The sequence below is a fragment of the Carica papaya genome, chromosome 1 (genome assembly GCF_054855325.1).
Source record: "Carica papaya isolate Zhongbai chromosome 1, ASM5485532v1, whole genome shotgun sequence".
Classification (NCBI taxonomy): domain Eukaryota; kingdom Viridiplantae; phylum Streptophyta; class Magnoliopsida; order Brassicales; family Caricaceae; genus Carica; species Carica papaya.
The window spans coordinates 8527769-8547978 of NC_142309.1; the positions used below are offsets into that span (position 1 = coordinate 8527769).

General features: G+C 31.4%; 3 protein-coding genes and 1 non-coding gene across 9 annotated transcripts; 3 read left to right on the forward strand and 1 right to left on the reverse strand.

Annotated features, from left to right (window-relative positions):
• The first annotated feature begins 1166 nt into the window (after nucleotides 1–1166).
• LOC110820196 (PPR containing-like protein) lies at nucleotides 1167–9231 on the forward strand. 3 transcript variants are annotated; one of them, XM_088218063.1, is made up of 9 exons: nucleotides 1167–1718; nucleotides 1916–1958; nucleotides 2402–2459; nucleotides 3136–3243; nucleotides 4886–4993; nucleotides 5674–5817; nucleotides 7139–7351; nucleotides 8017–8209; nucleotides 8698–8850. In XM_088218063.1, the coding sequence occupies exons 1-9, from the start codon at nucleotides 1541–1543 to the stop codon at nucleotides 8832–8834; spliced, it is 1182 nt and encodes a 393-aa protein (XP_088074189.1). In that variant the 5' UTR covers nucleotides 1167–1540; the 3' UTR covers nucleotides 8835–8850. The 3 variants fall into 3 exon arrangements, with proteins under 3 accessions (XP_088074189.1, XP_088074184.1, XP_021905315.2); XM_088218058.1 differs by having other exon boundaries at nucleotides 1168–1718; nucleotides 2399–2459; XM_022049623.2 differs by lacking the exon at nucleotides 8698–8850 and adding an exon at nucleotides 8857–9231 and having other exon boundaries at nucleotides 1170–1718; nucleotides 2399–2459.
• Nucleotides 9232–10766: 1535 nt separating this feature from the next.
• NAC094 (NAC domain containing protein 94) lies at nucleotides 10767–12312 on the forward strand. Its single transcript, XM_088218077.1, has 3 exons — nucleotides 10767–11145; nucleotides 11278–11579; nucleotides 11692–12312. Exons 1-3 carry the CDS (start codon nucleotides 10965–10967, stop codon nucleotides 12280–12282), a joined length of 1074 nt encoding a protein of 357 aa, XP_088074203.1. The 5' UTR covers nucleotides 10767–10964; the 3' UTR covers nucleotides 12283–12312.
• Nucleotides 12313–12621: 309 nt separating this feature from the next.
• Nucleotides 12622–12702, forward strand: TRNAL-CAG (transfer RNA leucine (anticodon CAG)). The gene has a single exon. It is a non-coding gene; the product is annotated as a tRNA-Leu (tRNA).
• Nucleotides 12703–13876: 1174 nt separating this feature from the next.
• LOC110820296 (uncharacterized) lies at nucleotides 13877–17491 on the reverse strand. 4 transcript variants are annotated; one of them, XM_088218104.1, is made up of 6 exons: nucleotides 17081–17487; nucleotides 16856–16970; nucleotides 15571–16775; nucleotides 14719–15126; nucleotides 14324–14562; nucleotides 13877–14207 (listed from the first exon to the last, which is right to left on the reverse strand). In XM_088218104.1, exons 2-6 carry the CDS (start codon nucleotides 16939–16941, stop codon nucleotides 13950–13952), a joined length of 2196 nt encoding a protein of 731 aa, XP_088074230.1. In that variant the 5' UTR covers nucleotides 16942–16970; nucleotides 17081–17487; the 3' UTR covers nucleotides 13877–13949. The 4 variants fall into 4 exon arrangements, with proteins under 4 accessions (XP_088074230.1, XP_088074223.1, XP_088074217.1 ...); XM_088218097.1 differs by having other exon boundaries at nucleotides 17046–17487; XM_088218091.1 differs by having other exon boundaries at nucleotides 14324–14559; nucleotides 16856–17491.
• Nucleotides 17492–20210: the final 2719 nt, after the last annotated feature.

Here is a 20210-nt window from a genome sequence, read left to right on the forward strand (position 1 = left end):
GATGAATGTGTGATTGATCACAACCACTACAAGAGGCTCCAACAGCGTCCCAAACAAGGGATATCACCAATTCCTTTCTCTGGAAATAATAAATTGACTGAGAATTAAATGTCTGGTGAAAATAGATGGAAGATTTCAACGGGACGATCAAACTCTTCAAATTCCATGCTTAGTAAGTATTTTTGCATAAAGACTATTTTAATCCTTACGTAAACTGCCATTAGATTACAGTTTAGTTCCAAAAATATCTTTTAGTGGTAATTTAATTCTCAAACTTTTAATTTTATTTAAAATACCCACTTATATATTTTATAAATTATAAAAGTAAAAACCTTAGTTTGAGAGTGAAAAATGTCTTTTCCTTTCTCTTCCATTAATGGAGGAGGAATTAAACAAAAATGTTTGAATCAAGCCTATCTACAAGTAAAAAGTATATAAATATTTAAATTTTATTGGTAGAAGGCTTTTAGAAACAAATCGATCAAGTAAAATTACATAAGAAAGATCGATTTCCTAGTGAAAAAGAAAAATCAAATTGGTGAAGAAAAATCAATGAAGAAACTCGGTGCTTTCATTGGGTAAGTTTATTGTTTTTATCTTTAATTACTAAATGAAAATTAACATCTTAAAAAAATTATAGTATGGTTTACGTTGAAAATGGATATAAAAACAAGTTTATCTTTTAATTCATTTTATTTAATGCAGGTAAAATTTGTAACTAATAAGAAAATATGTATAAGAACAAATTATCTATTAATTCATTATATTTAATATAGGTAAAATTTGTAACTAACAAATTATGAAATAATAAAAAGTTATAAAATTAAGATAGGTATTGAGCATATATAAATTAAATAATTTATTTGCGCCCTTTATTATATATAATTAATATGCTTTTAAATTTATTTTTGATTTTATTTAAATTATTAAACTTTAATTAATATATGAGATGTTATACTTTTATAATACTATCTTATATTTATTATAATTAAATTATATTTAAATATTATTGCAAATAATTGTACCTAATTATTAAGTCAGTGATACTTCAAAGTTCAAGGTTTGAGGCTCTCCATCAGTCAAAAATATTATTATAAATTATCAAATGTTTTGAAATTTTAACTAAAATTTAATTTTAATTAAATGGTTTGTATAAAAATTTTCAGAATTAAAAAACTCGGTGGGAATGAGTTGAGGAGACGGCGCCGGGAATTAAAAAAAAAAAAAAAAAAACTAGTAGCAGAGCGTATATCTGCCGTCTTCTGTCCATCCCTATTCTATGCGCAGGAGCTGTACCTTCAATGGCATCTGCGCTGGATATTGAGTGACCAGCGCCGGAAATTGGTTGCCGGGTTGGTTTAGGCAGCCGTCGGACATTCTGTGCTTGCGCTGTGTCTCTACCGGCAGGAAAACAACAACTTGTTTCTTGTATGTGTGAGGTTCAATAGAATAAACCGTTGAACTGAGCTCCAGCGTTTTTTTTCTTCACGTACCAAATTACCCTCTCTCGTCACACCTCACAACTCACAAACTTACTTTCATGGCAAATTTCATGTCCATGATACCCAGAACTGGCATGAAAGGCGCCGTTTTGGGCGTGAATAGAGCCCTAGAAGCTTCCCTCATCGATTTGGCTGCGACATTCAAGTTTCTGTTTGGAGGAGATGCGTACAAGGGAGCCAAACCAGTCAATCCATCCAAGACCGACGGGTCTACATGTATGAATTATGCACTTTGTTGCGTGCGTTATCATTTCTTTATTATGTTATTGATGGCGAAGAAGCGATAGAAAAAAAAAAGAAATGGATAGGAATGGTTTTTAGTTTAACATATTTGAGTTTAACTTTATTTTTCTGGTATTCTGTAATGGTCTTAGTCACTTTTAGCTATAACAATGGTTACAAATATATTTCAGGCGTCCCAAAGCCCTGCAGTTTTATTGATTCTAGGATAATCAGGTGAAGTTCTATGCTATTAACTTTTTATTGTTTTAAATGATAAGTTGGAGGTGTGTTGCATTTAGCAGCTGAAATTTATTAGTGAAATGTTTTGCTGTTAGACTTTGTGACTTATTTTTGCTGAACATTTGGTTCATTGGACTTTTTCATGAAATTTTATTCTTTGATGTAATATGTTGATTGTGCAATTGTTTTCACTGGAGGGCTCTTTGCTGCTTTATGCAACTCCCTACATACTTTAGCAGAGTCAATAACTAAAAGATTAACTTCTAATCGTTCTGTCTGCTAGTGAAGTTGCATTGCCCTGTTATCTTATCCAATTATATGCTTTCCTTACAGATTTATGGTGTCTGATAGAGCTTGTGATTTTTTTTATTGTTAAATGTACATTATACCATCTATATGGCAACAATGACTGGAAATTTCTTATTGTTTGTCAGAAGGGGAGAACTCATTCGCAGTAACAAGGACTTAATCCATCTGTTTCATCATCATTTTGGGGTAAGCTACTTATGTAGCGACTTTAATCTATAAAAGGTTTACATGCCAATTAAGAGGGAAGGCTGGCCCAGGGAGTTGGGGGGTTTGGGGAGGGATGAGGGGAGATGTGGCAGGGAAGGGGGTTGGGAGGGAGGGAGAGAGAAAGGCCTTAAAATAAAAATTTCCTTTAGATAACCTCTGCTCTTACAGAGAGGGTAAAATAAACTCTAGTGAAGGAAATACAGTTCTTTTCACTCTAAATCTGAAAAAATGAGGTTGGCTTGAAGTTGAACAGTGTTTTGACTAATCATTTGTTTTCTGGTGTACAAATAATTGTTTGGCTGGTGATTTCATTAACCAGCTTGTGGTCTAGATTTAACAAACACTGATAGAAAGTATGCTACTTGCACTATTAAATATTAATATTTGGCTGAAAAAGCTTTGACTAATTCTAGTTTCTTAGATTTCTGAAGCTCATGAGCTCATCCAAAGTGTCTTTCTTTAATTTATCTAGCTTACTCAAGATGCTAGGATTCCAGATTATACAGTTAGTTTAACTCCAAAAGGAGAGTGCTTAATGAATTATGGGAGTTCCATAGCCTTATAACTCCTAAGCAAGTATAATGTCCAATATCCTGTTCAAGAATTATCCACGATAGTCCTTTTTGGTTTAACTAACTTGTTTACTCTTGTACAGTTGGGTCAGTCAACTCAATTCCGAGCAGTCACAATTCAAACTATGAACTATAGTCGCAGTTCAATGCTGGAAGCTCAGATGTCTAATAAAAATGTTGCTGAAGCTGCGGTAATTTTAACTTTCAGTTTAAAATGAAATGAGGAATATATTCTGTCTACATGTACAGGATTAAGAATTCATTTTCCAAATGAAAAATTCATGTTTAATCCACTTATATTAATTTATAGAGTTAATTTTTTTTCTTCTTAAAAGATGGCTATTTTGGACTTAAAGAATTTTATATTCTTTTTGGTTGAATTTGTTTGCAGATCTCATTCAATTTTGATGAGATCTTATCCAACAAAATGATAAAATTTCAAAATACTTGTTCGATTTTGAAAGAATCCTTTGCTATCAGAGTTCTATAATAAATTTGCCAAACATGAAAAAGGGAATTACTTACAAGTTCTGTAGGATTTACAAAATTTATTTGCTCCAGGCAGTGTAACACTATTTTTGAAGGAAAAGAATGATCACTTAATTATTTATTTTTCTCTAAATGTTATTTTCAATTTTTTTTGTCCTTGTTCGGTTGATGCAAATAGTGATTCGCTATGCAAAAAATTTTGGATTTATGACTTAAAGAATTTTTTAACTTTAAGTGCTGTTTGGTACATAAAGATATTTTCTAATTACAGTTATGGTACAAATATTTTTACTTTTTTTTGGTCATACAAGTATTTTTACTTAAAAACAGATATAATAGCACCTGATTTTTGGTGCTTAACTATAAAAAAATATAGTTTTTTTCTGAACACTAAATAATATTTTGTTATTTTCAAACTTGTGTTGGAAAAAAACTTTCTATTTCCTAATTGTTTTTATTTTCAACTAACCACACGTGCTTTTATGTTTAACCATATACACATATAGAAGATAACTTTAAAACTAAAAAATAATTCCTGGTATCAATTGGAACCTGCTCTTTCTATGTTGGAGAAAGTGCCCTTGGTACTCTAGAGTATGTCATAATGATTGATATGTATCTGCAACTATGTTGTAATATAAAAGAATAGTCAGAAGGGATTTTGTCAACTTTATGAAGCTTGCATGTAGGATGACGAAAATGGACATGACTCCTAGATTTCTTAAAGGCCACAAGTACGTAAGTTTTATTAGTCATTTTCATAGTGCTAATTGTTTATTGGAAATAAATAGTGTAATTTCGGCGATAGAGAAGTGATTATCAGATCATAAGTTAACATATAGAAAGAAAACAGATTTGATGTTGAACTGTCAGATTTTGCATTTTAAATGACTGCTATTTTTTATTCCATAGTCATCTCACCGACTCCCTCTCCTCTCTTTTTTATGTGGGATTGAATTCCACCATAGGTAATGAAGGATGGTCAGGAACCTCTTGTCTGTAATTATAATTTTTCCTTCCTTATGCCCTGAAAGGGCTTTACATTTAAGTTAGCCATGTGTTTTCTAGGCTACAAGGCAAATGGGTGAGCCTGTGGTCTACTTTATGCCTTATCACTTGTCTCTTGAGTTGAGCTGGAGCTACAAATTTTTTAGGTTTTTCTGAGCTTCAGCCAAACTTGAACTTGAGGCTAACTCAAGTAGGCAGAATTTTGACCCTGTTCGCTATATTTCTGGTTCTAAACATATTTATTGCTGATTAAATTTTTTTACAGCCTTGTGGCTTTCAGCATCTATCACGACAGAATACTTAATTGATTTCTACAACTGTTTTGCTATATTCCAGGACAATCAAGGTATTAGTCAATGTTCAGAAAATAATGCTAGCATGGGAAAGCATCAAATTGGAGAGAATGTTTCGAGAAAGGACAAGATAAATTTTCTAGTGAGGACGGTTAGTATTCTTGTTGTTCTGCAATGTTGGGTTTTCACCTTTCCTTTGAATGAAAGAGACATGTTGAATTTAGTTTTTCTCTGTCATTTGTTAACTCCTAGTTTTGACCTTTAGGCTTTTAATTTGCATCTAACATGTGATTCTAAGATTTATTAAGAATGTCGGGATCTTAGGATGCAAATGACTACTCCAACGCTATGTTTTCTTAAAATTGATATATGTTCTTTTCTACAAGAGGTGGACCTGCAAATACTTGTTCTAGTTGTCCTGCACAGCACACTTGTTGATTCTTCAGTTTTATATGCCTAATCCAATCAGAGTCTAGATTTTGTGGCTGTCGAGTTCCTCGGTTCTTCCATGTGCTGTAGTTTGGTAGTCAAATTCATGCCATTTATTTTGAGAGCTATGCTAACTCATTCTATTGTGTAGAGCATTCACATTCCAAGAGGTTTCCTACTAGTTACTAAGGCAAGGTTTGAGAATTCCTTAGTTAATGTTTTCGTATGACATGCTTCTTGAACATTTTTTCACATGAAATTAATATTTTGTGAATATAAACTCTCTCTATTACTTGACTTTTGGAATGAAATAATTGAATTTGTTTCCAGAATATTCTGATAAAGTATTTTTTTTTTTTCTGAAATTCTTGATGAATGATTGATGAATGCTGGTTGGCGCAGCTTCTCGATCTAGACGATAGCAAAGAAGCTGTTTATAGTGCTCTTGATGCGTGGGTGGCTTGGGAGCAGAACTTTCCTATTGCATCACTTAAGAGAGTATTGCAAATCCTTGAGAAAGAGCAACAATGGCATAGAGTTGTTCAGGTGGAAGCTCAACTTTTATCTTGCCTAATTGAGTGTCTGGGCATATATGAGACCTTAATTATTTTGGCTCTTTGATGTTAGGTTGTGACATTTATAGGTTGAAGAATTTTTAGAATGTCATAAATTTACTGACAGAATTATAAATATCTTGTAAATAGATGGTACTTCCTTGGTGCTTTTTTTTTAATATACTACATAAAAAAAAACTATTTGTTTTAAGAAAAGAAAAAAGAGATCTTGACTATTGGCTGCAGCTGTATGAAAATGATTTATGCTCAAAACTGAATTCAACTGCAAGATATAGAAGGAATATAAAAAAAGTATGGAACTTTGGCTTAAAAAAGTCTCTTTTGTACTTCATTTGTACTAAAGCAATTCTTTTGCTGCTTGGAAATGGTGAAATTAGTATCTTTGTTACTCTTTGAATGATAACTCCTGATAGTATTTGCCCATATAGATCTGATAGATATATTCTCTTTAGGTTAAGAGCGAGTAATTTCAATTGTTTTCATTTTCTAATGACTTAGTTGCTTTAGGAAAATACAGGGGAGAACATTAAATTTCAGCAACATAAACATCAATATGGAACATACTACTATTCAAATATTTACGTAATGCTCATCATTTTTCTTTGGGGGGATAAATAAGAAATTATATTAGAAAGAAAGCAGAAGAAACAAGTTGGAGGCCAAGGTTCTTTAAAGAAAAAATGAGAAAGCCCAAAAAGTCAAAGAAAGTTATAGGTAATGTGATGTCATTTGTTGATAAGTCTGATCGCATTAGTGCGTAATTAGATTTATCGAGGACAGCCTACTTTCTTGGCAAACAAGCATTTTCTTCAACCAGTTCATGGATTTTCACATCCTTTTTTCTGTTCTCTTAATTACTCTCTCTCCTAAATCAGGGTGATAGAATAGACTGTATGTTAAGATATATCATAGGCTTTTTGGTCTTGGATTACTGGAGGAAGAGGGTTAATATGATTGTCAAGAATTTTATGATTTCCAATAAACAAGTGACAAATGTTTACAGTGGACATATAGTATCAACTTATTCTGTATTTTCTCTTGTTCTGTCTCTTTCCTTTTGCTGCAATGTGTTGATAACATTTATGTTTTTACATGCGTTGCAATTTGCATGACGTTATATTAGTTTTCTGCATACAATTAAAGATTAGGTCATATGTCTTTACTCAGCCATGAAATTTTGAATTCGTTTCATGAAATTATCTTTTTCTTTTCTTTTTAAATATTTCAGCTCACAATATGTCAAGGTAATTTGCTGTAGTAGTTGGTGAGTACCTTCTTCCAATCTTTTCCAGGTAATTAAATGGATGCTAAGCAAGGGACAAGGAGCCACAATGGGGACTTATGCTCAACTAATACGAGCATTAGATATGGACCATAGGGCAGAAGAGGCACATAAGTTTTGGGTTAAAAATATTGGTACAGATCTACATTCCGTGTCTTGGCAGTTATGCAGACTCATGATATCTATATATTACCGAAATAACAGGCTGGAGGACTTAGTAAAGGTGTGTATGCTTATTTACTTGAATGTTTTTTTAGTAATAATCCAATTCCGCGAGCTGCACACATTTTCATGGCAATTAGCCAATCAGCTATTAGATATATACAGCTTACATAGCTATTCTTATTTTGTTTGCAGTCAATATGCTTTTGAGTTTTATGAGAAAGACTTTTAATTTATTTTAAGAAAAGAGCAAGATTTTATTTTCTATTGAAATGTTTGTTTTACTGTTGGAACAGAGATTTCATTTATGCCAATAATTTAAAAGTGAAATATATGTATATTTGCTTCTAGACAACTTAACTGTCCCAATTGTAAACAACTTTTAGGAGATGACATACTGAATAGACGTTTGACTACTAAACTTAATTTTTCAAACTACTAATCTGTTCTTTGGCATAATCTGAAAGGAAAAGAAAAAAGCACTCCTCACTTGCCCAAGGTTCCCCCCTTAGGTGAGAATACTGTCGTAATCTGGATTCATGTTTTGATAGCCACATTAATAGAACCTCATCTTGCTCATAGATTTTCCCATAGTGAGTTAATTCACTCTGCATGATGTGGTTTCTGTCCTGCTCCGGTCATATCCAGTTAGAGCCATTTCCTTTATATTTGGATGGTATTCATCATGTTTGAACTTTTGAGTTTTGATGTATTTGGTTTATGAAGCTTTTCAAGGGACTGGAAGCTTTTGATCGTAAACCTCCAGAGAAATCAATAGTGCAGAAAGTGGCCAATGCATATGAGATTTTAGGTTTGCCTGAAGAAAAGGAAAGGGTTTTGGAGAAGTACTCTGATCTTTTTACTGAGACAAGATCTTCCAAGAAATTTAGGAAGGCCTCATCTAAGAAAATGAAGTCAGGTAAGTGTTCTATTTATTTAGTTGTTTCCTCTTTTTGTGGGAGGAATGCCTCATGGCATGAATTAGAAAGAGGATCTCTTTGCTTGATAATTAACTGGAAGAGCTAATTAGGTGATAATGAATTCTAAATTGTGAAAATTTGAGGATTAGTGAAATGAAGAATCAAATTCTGAGGCAGCATTAGGTAAATAGGTCAGCAGTAGGGCAAAATGACCTAAAATCCCTTCAACAAGCTTAAAACGAATGGATCTCATCACGCTGTTTTTGCTGGCACTGGAAATGATTATTCTTGGAATTGTGCAATTCGAAGTTCTGACCCCAGAACAGTTCTGTTCAATGTTATGGTGTATGCAAACTGGTAAAGATATTAACACTGAATTAAACAGTTTATCTTTGATTTATAGGACATCAAATTGAGCATCTTAGAAACTTTAGACGTAGAGATTGATACTCCAGTAACTTTCTCTTCTGATTCTATATAACTACAGAACTGAACCGAGCAGAGTTTGTGAAACCAGTTATTGCTGGATGTAAGGGCTCAAATTTTTTTACCCTGCCACTGTTTGTAGTGTTGGTTAGTGAGAGGAAATCCTATATCAATGGAACAGATAATATAGTTGTTTAACTTGGGTGATTTATGATTTCAGGCCAGGGGAAGCATGTAACAACTTCAGATGGTCCTAATGCTGTATGAAAGTGCTGACATTCAAATTTCGTCTCTAAGTTTTGGCATTAAGGAAATTCTGTCAAATTGTTTAAGAGACTCCTAGACCTAGTTGCAAATTCTATGCGTCTGGCAAAATCATGTCATCACGCATACTCAAGGGCTCCAGGATTTCAAGCCCAAGTGGAGAGCTGGAGTGAGAGAAAGGCCATGGTTGCTTTCCCCATCATCATGCTGATTGTAAATAATGATCATATTGTATGAACGCTTACCATGTCTCTAGTGTTTTAGTAATATGTTCAGCAACTATAAGTTAAGAGCTGATTTTATTTACGTGGTTTAAATCAAGCTTTATACATGGAGATTTTTTTTTTTTTTTTTTTTTTTTTTTTTTTTTTTTTTCTGAGGCCACTATCATTGGGTTATTGATTCCCGTGAACCAAAAAGAAATCTAGCACTAACTGATTGTATTGCACAGTTGAGTCATGCTATGATCAACTTGTTCAAGTGATTTTTTAAATTGTTGTCTATGAGTTGTAAGTAGATAGAGACAGACGACTATTGTCTGAGTGAGACTCCAAAAAACAAAGATGTAGAAATTATAAATCTTTGAGCAAATTACTTTTAAACGGTGATTAAATACTTTGTCTTTCTAGGTGATTAGCTTGGAAACTAGCATAGAAGTGCATTCTAAATGTAAAATCATTAAAATATGACACCAACGATCATTATAGGTTGATACTGATCATGGAGATACATGTACATACAGTTAAATCTGATAACAATTTGTGGAGAGATTTCTCCCCAAAGAAGCATTGAAGTAGACATGGATAAGAATGGAGAGAGTGAAACAAAATAAAAAAGTTTGAGGAATTTTATAGAGCAGTAATATGATAATAAAATACCAGAAAATGTTTAACGCTATTCTGGAAAATTAATGCATTAATATACATTAGATACAAACTAAATATATAAGCAAAATACTAAAATTAAATTTTCTAAAAATCTGCTACTACTATAAGAAAACTTTCAATTAAACAATCTGCAACTGTTATAAAAAAAAAAAAAAAATTTAACTAAATCTAAAACTGACATTTCATAATCTAACTTCATGTTTTATGAAATAGAAATTTATTTGTTGACAGGGTAAATTTAAAAGTAAGATGCACTAATTTTTAACAAAAAGAAGCAACTTAGAATTAGAAAATAAAGTAGATATTTTCTGAACAGTAGCATATAATATGTTAGTTTTCTGATCAAACAAATATTTAAAATATAAAAATGAAAAAAAATTAAATTAATTTTAAAAATTGATGTATTCTTAACGACGTGGCTTTATCTGGTTAACACCAATACTAAACTCTATATATACATAAATTAAGATAACATGTGTTTGTCTACATATACAGGCATGTGTTTGTGCAGCTCTTATAAAAGTAAGCAGAAAAATTGAAGTAGAGGCTGAGGATATCTTAATCAGCAGCCGAGAGAGGAAGAGAGGTCCATGAAAGGGGTCAAATGCTTTTGTTCTCATCTAATTCCAAAATTAATGAAATTCATTTTGAGAAATGGGAGAAGGAAGAATCCGGAATTTGAATAGAAAAAAAAATTGTTTTCATCCATGTAGTCAGTGTGTGTGTGTGTATATAATAAATGACAGAGAATCCTAATTTGATAATATTATAAATGAAAAATTATAATACAAGTTTGAGGCTACTGTATTGGAAGCTGGTGCCCCATTTCAATATCAATATGTTGTACAAGAAAGTATTCAAGCAAAATATTATTTAAATTTAGCATGACATGGAAACTTGCTTTGTCTTTTTGTCTTTGATGCATTTGCTGTTAAAAAGGATGTGAAACAACTTGGTTTTCAAAATCCAAAAACATTGCTCATTCACTCTTCTGCTACAAATTTCTATCCACTCTTATGAACTTTACTGCACATATTGGGATAATTTTGTTTCCTAACAAGCTGTAGTGATTTTCGTGAAGCACGCTTTCAATTAGGTTGTATCGGTCTATACTCTTCTATTTTAATATTCTTTTGAGATTATCTGAAAATTTTTGAGAGGAACTTGAAAAGAAGGAATGGAAGAAAAGCATGATATTGATAAGGCTGATGATATTTTATTGCCCGGTTTCCGATTTCATCCCACTGATGAGGAGCTTGTTGGGTTTTATCTCAAGAGAAAAATTCAACAGAAGCCTCTTCACATTGAGTTAATCAAGCAAGTTGACATCTATAAATATGATCCTTGGGATCTCCCTAGTAAGAACCTTTTATCTCTTACAATCAACTTTTTGAGTTAATATTCCTTGTTCTTAACCCCCCCCCCCCCCCCCCCCCCCCCTTTTTTTTTTTTTTTTTTCTTTTCTTCTACTCATTTTCTTCTATAAAAAGAACTGGCCACCACAGGAGAGAAGGAATGGTACTTTTACTGTCAAAGAGACAGAAAATATAGAAATAGTTCAAGGCCTAATAGAGTCACAAGAGGTGGGTTTTGGAAAGCAACAGGCACTGACAGACCTATTTACTCATCTAATGCAACCAATTGTATTGGCTTGAAGAAATCACTTGTGTTCTACAAAGGAAGAGCTGCTAAAGGGATGAAGACTGATTGGATGATGCACGAGTTTCGCCTACCTTCATCCTCCGAGTCACACCCACAAAAAAAGCTACATGACAAGAATCTTTCTGCTCATGTAATAATTCTAGTTGCCAATTTTGATTACATAAATAGCTAAAAAATGATATGTTTTGTTGTTACCATGGTACATCACGATCATAGCTAACATGAGACGTTTTTGGCCAAAGGATACTTGGGCTATTTGCAGGATATTCAAGAAAACAAATCCTATGGCACAAAGACCTTTTGCCAGCTTACAGAATGTTTCTACCACAACAGAAATTGGGTCAACAATCCACTTATGCTGCAATGACATACAAACTCCTTTGGAAATTCCTAATTTCTCCTATAAAGTGATCCCAGTCAATAATAATCCCACAATTTACAAGCATCAGATTTTCACTTCAAGCTTCCCAAACAACTTGGTGTTTTCACCCATGGAAATGCCACAACTCAATTGTGATGCCCCTTCTATTTCCATGCTGCTGAATGATAATAATAATAACAAGTCTGCTGCCGTAGTTGATGATTTTAAAGACTCATCACAACAGGTCGGTAACAACTTTTTGATGGGTTTGGATCAAGAAATGGCAATAAATGATAATGAAGTACTGTTAAAGAAGAATAGTACTAGTTCTAATGATTGGGGAAGTAGTATAACATCAGTTGGATTTCCATACAATTTGCCTTCTGATTTGTCATGGGAATCACCATCTTGTCTTGGCGAAATGTCAACATCTTATTCCACACAAAAAATATATTATTTAGAAAAAAATTAGTCAAGATTGCTCATAAATTTTAAATATGTGATAAGTTGGAGATTATTAATATGGAAAAATGTATCTTGTATTGTTTATATAATTTTCAACTATTTGAAATGATATGTATTAAAATTTTAGTTAATTTAATTTTTATTTAATTCTTAATTAGTTTTATTTCTAATTTTGATGTGTTAAACTTTTTATAGATTATTAGAATATAATTTATTGGGTGATTCTATCTTCTGATGTTTTATTACCAAGATCCAATACTTTTCATTAGTGTTACATAAACCCAGTTTATAGATACGTTATCTCTTGTTATTGTTATATATAGTATATGTCCCTTTGGATATGCAAGTCAAGATGGCCGAGTTGGTCTAAGGCGCCAGTTTCAGGTACTGGTCCGAAAGGGCATGGGTTCGAATCCCATTCTTGACATTTCAGTTTTTGTTCTCCGATTTTCGCGTTGATTCCTTCCTCTGTGTTTAGCCATTCCGAAAGGCTTTTAAAGATGCGACCAAATTTGAGTTTAAAACGATGCCGGTTTTAGTTCGATTGAGTTAAATAATTTATGTGGATAATAAAATTAAATATATTAATATCAATTATTGAGCCACTAATCATAAAATATTAAAAAATATTTTTATTTTTTTTGTCGTATAAAATATATTTATCTAGAACGAATATTTTAAATAAAATAAAATATAAATATAAAACCTAGAGAAAGATAAGTTTAAAATAAATTTAAACCAAAATTAACAAGATGTAGCTTTTCATGTAATCACAAGGACCTTACCTACTAAATGGACTAATTATGTTAATCTGATTCAAATTTTAATTTCATTTAATATAAATATAAATATAAATAACATGTTCAATTCCAAGTTAATTTAATATCTAGTTCAAATTAGATATTTTACAATTCATTCATTGGCAAAAAATAATACAAAATAAATAGTTATAGAGTTGAGGATAAAAGAAAATTTATTTAGTTACATGGCAAATCAGTAAATTATGATTAACTTCTATATTAAATTGTTATCATATAAATATTAAATGAGAATATAATTAGTTTAAACCAAAATTAACATAAGAGATGTGTCACCATTTTACATTTAAGCTACTTAAATTAATTTAATTATACATCAAATATGTAAATTATAATTATTTTTTATATAAAATAATTGGAATTTAGAAATTAAATGATAACATAATTGGATTTAAACTAAACATATTGTGAGAAAGATATAAATATTTTAACCCTTAAATTAGGTTTAGAAAATTCAGAATTAATGTAATAAGACACAATATTTTGCTTCTCTTGCCACCATTAGTTTTGTCTTGTAGGTGGAGGGCCAGAAATCATACACAGACAAGATGATTTTGACAAATTGATTTCCACTAATGTGGTAGAACAAGAACATCACCATACACAGCATCCTTTAGGCAAAACAAGAAAATTATATAGACGTCTAGTAGGCCAAGCATTGTTGGGTAAATATCTACATCAGATTGGATGGGATAGTTAGTTCCTCTAAATTCTCCAGAGATCATTCGGGTTCAAACTTTTTACTTCAAGCAATTTAGACTAAAAAAAAAAACTATATAAACATGTATAATTTAATAGATTACGGTCAATATAGAGTAGTTAGAGAGCCATATAAACATGTATATTTTATAGTTAATCAACAAGGGAAAAGAGAGAATGATGGTTCTACATGTATCTTTCCGTTAACAAAAGAAATCTTGTTGAGCTTATTGTGACACCACAGTAGCTGGTCTGTTGTAATTATGGAGGACATGTTCAAAACTCTTGCTACTAGTTTCATGTCTACTTGAGAGAAGAAGTAAAGGACTTGATCTGAGTTTTCTTCCTGATGCTTTTGAAATTTTCTTAGTATGCAGTTTCCACTTCTCAATATGTCTTTAAGTTTCTTCTCCTTCTGCAACAACACCCAAATAGGAAAAAAAAAAAAAAAAAAAAAAAAAAAAACCAGTTGAGGACTTTTTTGTTATATATATGTTTGTTTGTGTGTGTGTGTGTATGCAATATACATACCTTTTGAAGAGCTGATCTAACATTTGCCAAAAGCTCTAAATCTGCAAGGCCTGGCTGGGGTTCAACCTGTGTTCCTCTCCTGCTTTTTCGTGTTGCGACGTTTGCGTCTTTATCGGCTTGAACAAACCGCCAAAATATTCTGATCGATTCTTCCATGATCTCCACTAGCATATCACTTGTAATAGCATCATCGTCTCTCCCTCTTCGTCTTGCCTTTCTTTTACCTTTCGTACTATCTTCTGCATTACAATCAGTTAGATTTTTCTTTTAATTCAAAACTTTTGTTTCTACATCAAGAGATGCCACTAATTTAGCATATATATGTATATGGAATTGTATACATATCAGAAAATACTCCAATGCTGATTCCTGAATCGAATTATTGAATTTCTCACCTCTTATTACCGGAACTTGAAGAAGATTACGCAGAATGCACCGTGTCTTGACATAATTTTGTACTCTTGGGCCTTGAAACGGTTCATTCTCTATGAATCTTTGTATAAGCACTTGAAACTGTTGAAATTCGCCAGCAACTTCATTGTATCTATGGATTCCGTAAGGATCAGATTCCCATATTTCCAAGGTTTTTTCGTATTGCCAGTGGAGGATTTCCCACGAGAGGCACAGCTGCCCAACATACACCGTTTCCAGGTCACCATGCAGCTCTCTTATGAACTGCTTCATTGGATCAAACTCCAACTTTTTACCCTTGAATATATTGGGAAAAAGTGATGTGATTGCAGGATATTGAGAAGATTTCTGGCCTGAGATAGAGTGAAGTGGGTCCTTTGACTGCAGAAAACCTGTAGAGATTAAACATATAGGACTCATGCTTTACTTTTGCACATCAGAATGCATTCTCAGAACTTGAGACTGCATTTGATTTCAACTAATTAAGTGTATGAAGTATGAATCTCAATTTACATACTGTGTGGGTAGGGAATTTCTTTCACCATAAATAACATAGATTCTCATAAAACTATACACATATATACACTTCTGGTTTCGTGTAAGTATGAACCTAAAATGGAATTCTCAGGTAGATTTAGTGGGTCCAAATTCTCCTTATCTAACTTCCAAAAGACTAAAAAGTAATGCAGAGTGTGTTATTCATGCCAAATGATTCTATAATTACATTAGTTTCAATTGGTCAAGAAAACAAAAAAGATTTACCTCAAACTAATTTGGTCATCATTCCAAGATTACTTCGAAAAACTGAAAAATTGAATGAAGAAAAGCAAACTGACCTATTGCATACATCTTCTGATAGTTCAAGATATCGAATTTCCTTATTCTTTCTCTGTAGCTTTTGTAAAATTTATGAAGCTCTCCCATTCTATCCTCATGCCGGAACATCTCATCAATCTTCCATGGCTTCAAATCCTCCATTATCTTCGGTGATTCTGATTCTTCAAGAATAGTTGGCAGACCAATGGCTCTCACCTTTTTCAGCTCCATCTTCAGCTGCTCTATCAAATCTTGATGTTCCCATAGAGTTTCTATTCTGTTAGGATCTTCATCCTCGCAACCTGATGGCTTCTCTGAGCCAGACTTGTTAGTATCATCCAAATTTCCATTTCTTCTATCACCATTTTCTTCTTGATTGAAATTGCTGCTAATTTCTGATTCTTCAAGTTTCTTAAGCTGCTCCATTATTTCAATATCTTCCTCAGTTTTACTCAAATTCTGCAAATATGCTTCTTCTAAATCTTGCTCGGAAGATTCTATCTTCTCCCCATCAATGTCCTCAACGGAAACATTATCAAGTTCTTCTTCGAAATCTTCTTCTGATAAGAATCCGTCATCCACTGAACCCATGAGATCATTTACAAACTCAGGGCTTGAAGCTATAGAGTTCAAATCAGAATTAATAGCAATGAAGTCCTTCTCTGATAGAAACTGAGCTTCCCCTAAAAAATCTTCCTCACTTGATGATGAAATTCTGTCATACCTAGAGACAGAATTATCTGGTTTTTCTTCATGAACAGCTTCTGTTTCTGAGTTGTGATGCAGGAAATACTTATCAGACAAAGACCCTTCATCTGTAATCTCCTCAATACCATTTTCTGAATCAGAATAAAAATCTCTGATACTCGAGCTTAAATGCTCTGGCTTATCCATGAAACAACAAAGATCCTCCCCTGACATGAACTCGTACTTGTTGGTACTTAACAGAGCACCTGAACTAGAGCCAACATTACCATCATATCCTCTGTAACTTGTACTAAGTTTTTGATAAGTCCGCGTCTGAAATTCAAACTTGAACAACAAGTTTGATGACTCTTTTTCGTCCTCCATGTTTTCCTCGAAGAACTCAATCATGTCAGGACCTGTATTTTCACGGGATTCATCTTCTGACTGATTATAAACCGACTCCAGCAGATTTTTTTCTTGGGGATCAGCAGCCAAACAGTCTGGGTTCTTTTTTTGATTGGTTTCTTCTCCTAAAAACCTGCAATAAAATTAAACAATATAACGAAACAAGTAGGGCTAATTTGAAGAAACAACATACAAAAGTCAAAATCCCAGTACCTGAAGAAGCTTCGATTTACGAAACCAAAGAGAGCAAGAAACAGGGAAGAGACAGAGACCCAGAAAGAGGTACCAAAAAGAGCCATCTTTTGATACAATACTCCATTAACAGCACCTATATTGAATAAATAAAAATAGATTATATGCAAAAAGTTGTTGAGGACACCCATCGATTCAATCCATCAATCACCTTAGTGGGAGCTGTGATTTCAATCCATCAATCACCTTAGTAAATAAAAACGAGTTCTATGCAAAAAGTTGTTGAGGACACGCATCGATTCAATCCATCAATCCCCTTAGTGGGAGGTGTGATTTCAACTTTAAATTTTCATGCAAGAAGAAAAAAGGACTTATCACCTGCAGAGGAATACCCAGAAAGATTTGCATGGAAAGAAGAGGAAATATGACCTAATTAAGGAGACTAAGCAAAAAAGGAGGAGAGAAAGGAACATGTGAGCGACTGAGGTTTAGGGTGTGAGCTAATCTTTGGTTGCTTAGAGGCATGGAATTCTCAAGACCGTTATGTGAGAAGACGAAGGTTGTGTGTTTTTGGAACTTGTAATTTACATGCCATGTCAAAATTGAAGCTTTACCCCTGAATTATTCATGCTTCTAAATTTCCTTCTTGTGGTTTTCCTTCTGTTCTTTTTTCTAGAGATGGGTAATTAAGTAAATTGAATTACTCAGAATTTTTTGACCAAAACGCAATTTGAATGTGGAAGCAAGTTACTAAAACGGTATGGTTTTGTAGGTCGGTGACTACTACGTAATACCCCACCACCGCCACCACAATCTCAAGAAATCACAAAAATGGTCAATCAGGTATTTCCTTAAAAAAAAAAAAAAAAGGCTAAGATATTTGATCCAAACTACAGTTAATTTATTTAAGACATAATTAATTAGGATACTAATGAAGAAAATATGAAAAATTTCAGTCTGAAAATATTATTAGGGTAAAGTTAATTTGTTTAATAAGATGAAAATATAAGGAAGAAAGTCATTATCATTTATAAGAACATTTTATTCCTTAAAAAGATTTAAATGAATAAGACACATAAACAACAGAATTTTCCACTAAAATCTTCATTAAACGAATCTATTCGACCCTTCAATCTAATTCAAGATTATAAATGGCTTAAACAGTGTAATTAGATATAAGAATTTAAAAAAAAAAAAAAAACCCAAAAATTATTTGGCTTAAATTAAGTTTTAATTTTGCTTCCAACATTTAATGGTGTAGACCAACTCATGCATTTCTTAATTAACTTAATTTTTCAATCCTTTTTAAAGATAATTGTTTTAAGGTAGTTTATAAAAATCCACAATTTTAACAAAATTTATATTTTAAAATTTACATTTAAATGAATTAGTAGAGATTGAAAATTTTGATAAAATTGAAAATATACCATATAAATTTTACTAATCGTTCATGTTTAATATTTCATAGTAAAACTCATCTTTATGTATTTTTGATTAAAATGAAAAAATTTACCATTTTCTAGCTAATAAAAAAAATTTAATGTAATAAAGCACTATCTTATTTCAAGATTAATTGGTGTAGAGGTCTAAAAAATGGAGATAAAATTTTGGCAAGTATTGCCTCTACAACCTACCACCTCCTCACAACCTTCATCACCCATACATATATATATATTAAAAATAATAATAATACTTGAATGTTTTGTAACAAACTCTTTCTTTATCTCTTTACAAAATTTTTATTTTCTAAAAAAAATTATTGATGTACTTAGCAATACATAATATACTTTCTATCAATATTTTATGTTGGTATCACCATTAATTTTCAGTACTCTAATCTTGAAAATAAAAAATATTTGCATTAAATTTAAAAACTCATTAAAAAAATTCTTACAACATAACTCCCAAAGGATCAAATCCTAAATTTCTAATTAATTAGTTAGGTTATTAAAACTTTAACTAATTAATTTAAGTTCTAATTTCACGTAGCCATTAAACTCTCTAATCAATCTTCAAGCAACTTGATTAACTTAATTTTAGAATTGTCTAAATATAGTAGTCCTTCATAACTCGTAATATAATAAAAATTTAATCAATTAAGTATGTAACTCATTAAATTTAACTATTTATTTAATAAAATAAATTGAATAGTTAATTGATTAATAAATATAATTAAATTGTTGAAGATAAATAAAAAATAAAATAAAGGAATTAACACCAATCACATCGAGTAGTGAGATATCATGACATGCACGATCAATTTAGAGAAAATTAGGTTTAAAAAATGACTAAATATTTTATTTTACCTCCGACATTTTCCAAAAAGATAGTAAAAATTTAGAATATGCATTACGATTCAAATTCATTAAGCCTATAGCAATCATAACATCACCAAAAAGTAAAAACCAACTACTTACTATCAACAAAAGATTAGATGAAAGTCAAAATTAGTGAAAACCTTAGAATAAAAGCTAGTAAAAACCTTCTTCCTCTTCATACTCACAATAAAGTCTAAGCCAACTTCTATGTGTATTTTTAGTCACATAAAGTAAAAATATTAAAAACAATCTCTATATGAGTAATGTTTTTAAACCACAACCTTGAACATGAAATTCCAAAATATTGAAATTATCATTTTATGGAATTTGAAAACAAATTAGAACAATGCTTCTTTTTCATACTTAGTCTATTTTATTTAGGGGAAAAAGTGGGCAATAAATTTTGCTGAAATTTTACTACTTTGGTAGATTACTATTTTAGTTTCTGTATTACTTGTTGTGTTATAATTAAATTTTAAGATATTTTTCATCACAATTTGATTCTCAAACTTGTAATCAATTCATATCTTAATATTTTTATATAATTGTAATGAGTTTGACATAAAATAGCGACAAAAGTATTTTTTTTTTTAATCTATTTATATTTTATTTTCTATAAAAACCGAGTTATATAAAACATATAAATCAATCTTAATAGACTTAAAATTTTATTCAATTCAAAAATGAATTAAAAGGTCAAAGTTTTAAAATAAATATATAAAATTAAGAATCAAATTATAATAATAATAATAAAAAATCTTTGAAATCCAATTTCAATATTATTCAATAATAAAATTTGAAAAACTAAATTAGTTTTGTAATGATAATTTTATAAACTTAAAAAACTCTCATATTCATTTGCAAAGTGTTTTACAGGCTTAATATAGCATTTGACTCTTGATCCACTTCCTATGGTTTTTAAGTAAATTGATAATTATATTGTGGATTCATCAATAACCAAAAACATGCGTCAATAAAATTGAAAATATTTTCATGCAAATTTGACTTTTGAAACATAGTAAAATATTGGCTTTATTACATTTTACTATATGCCTGTA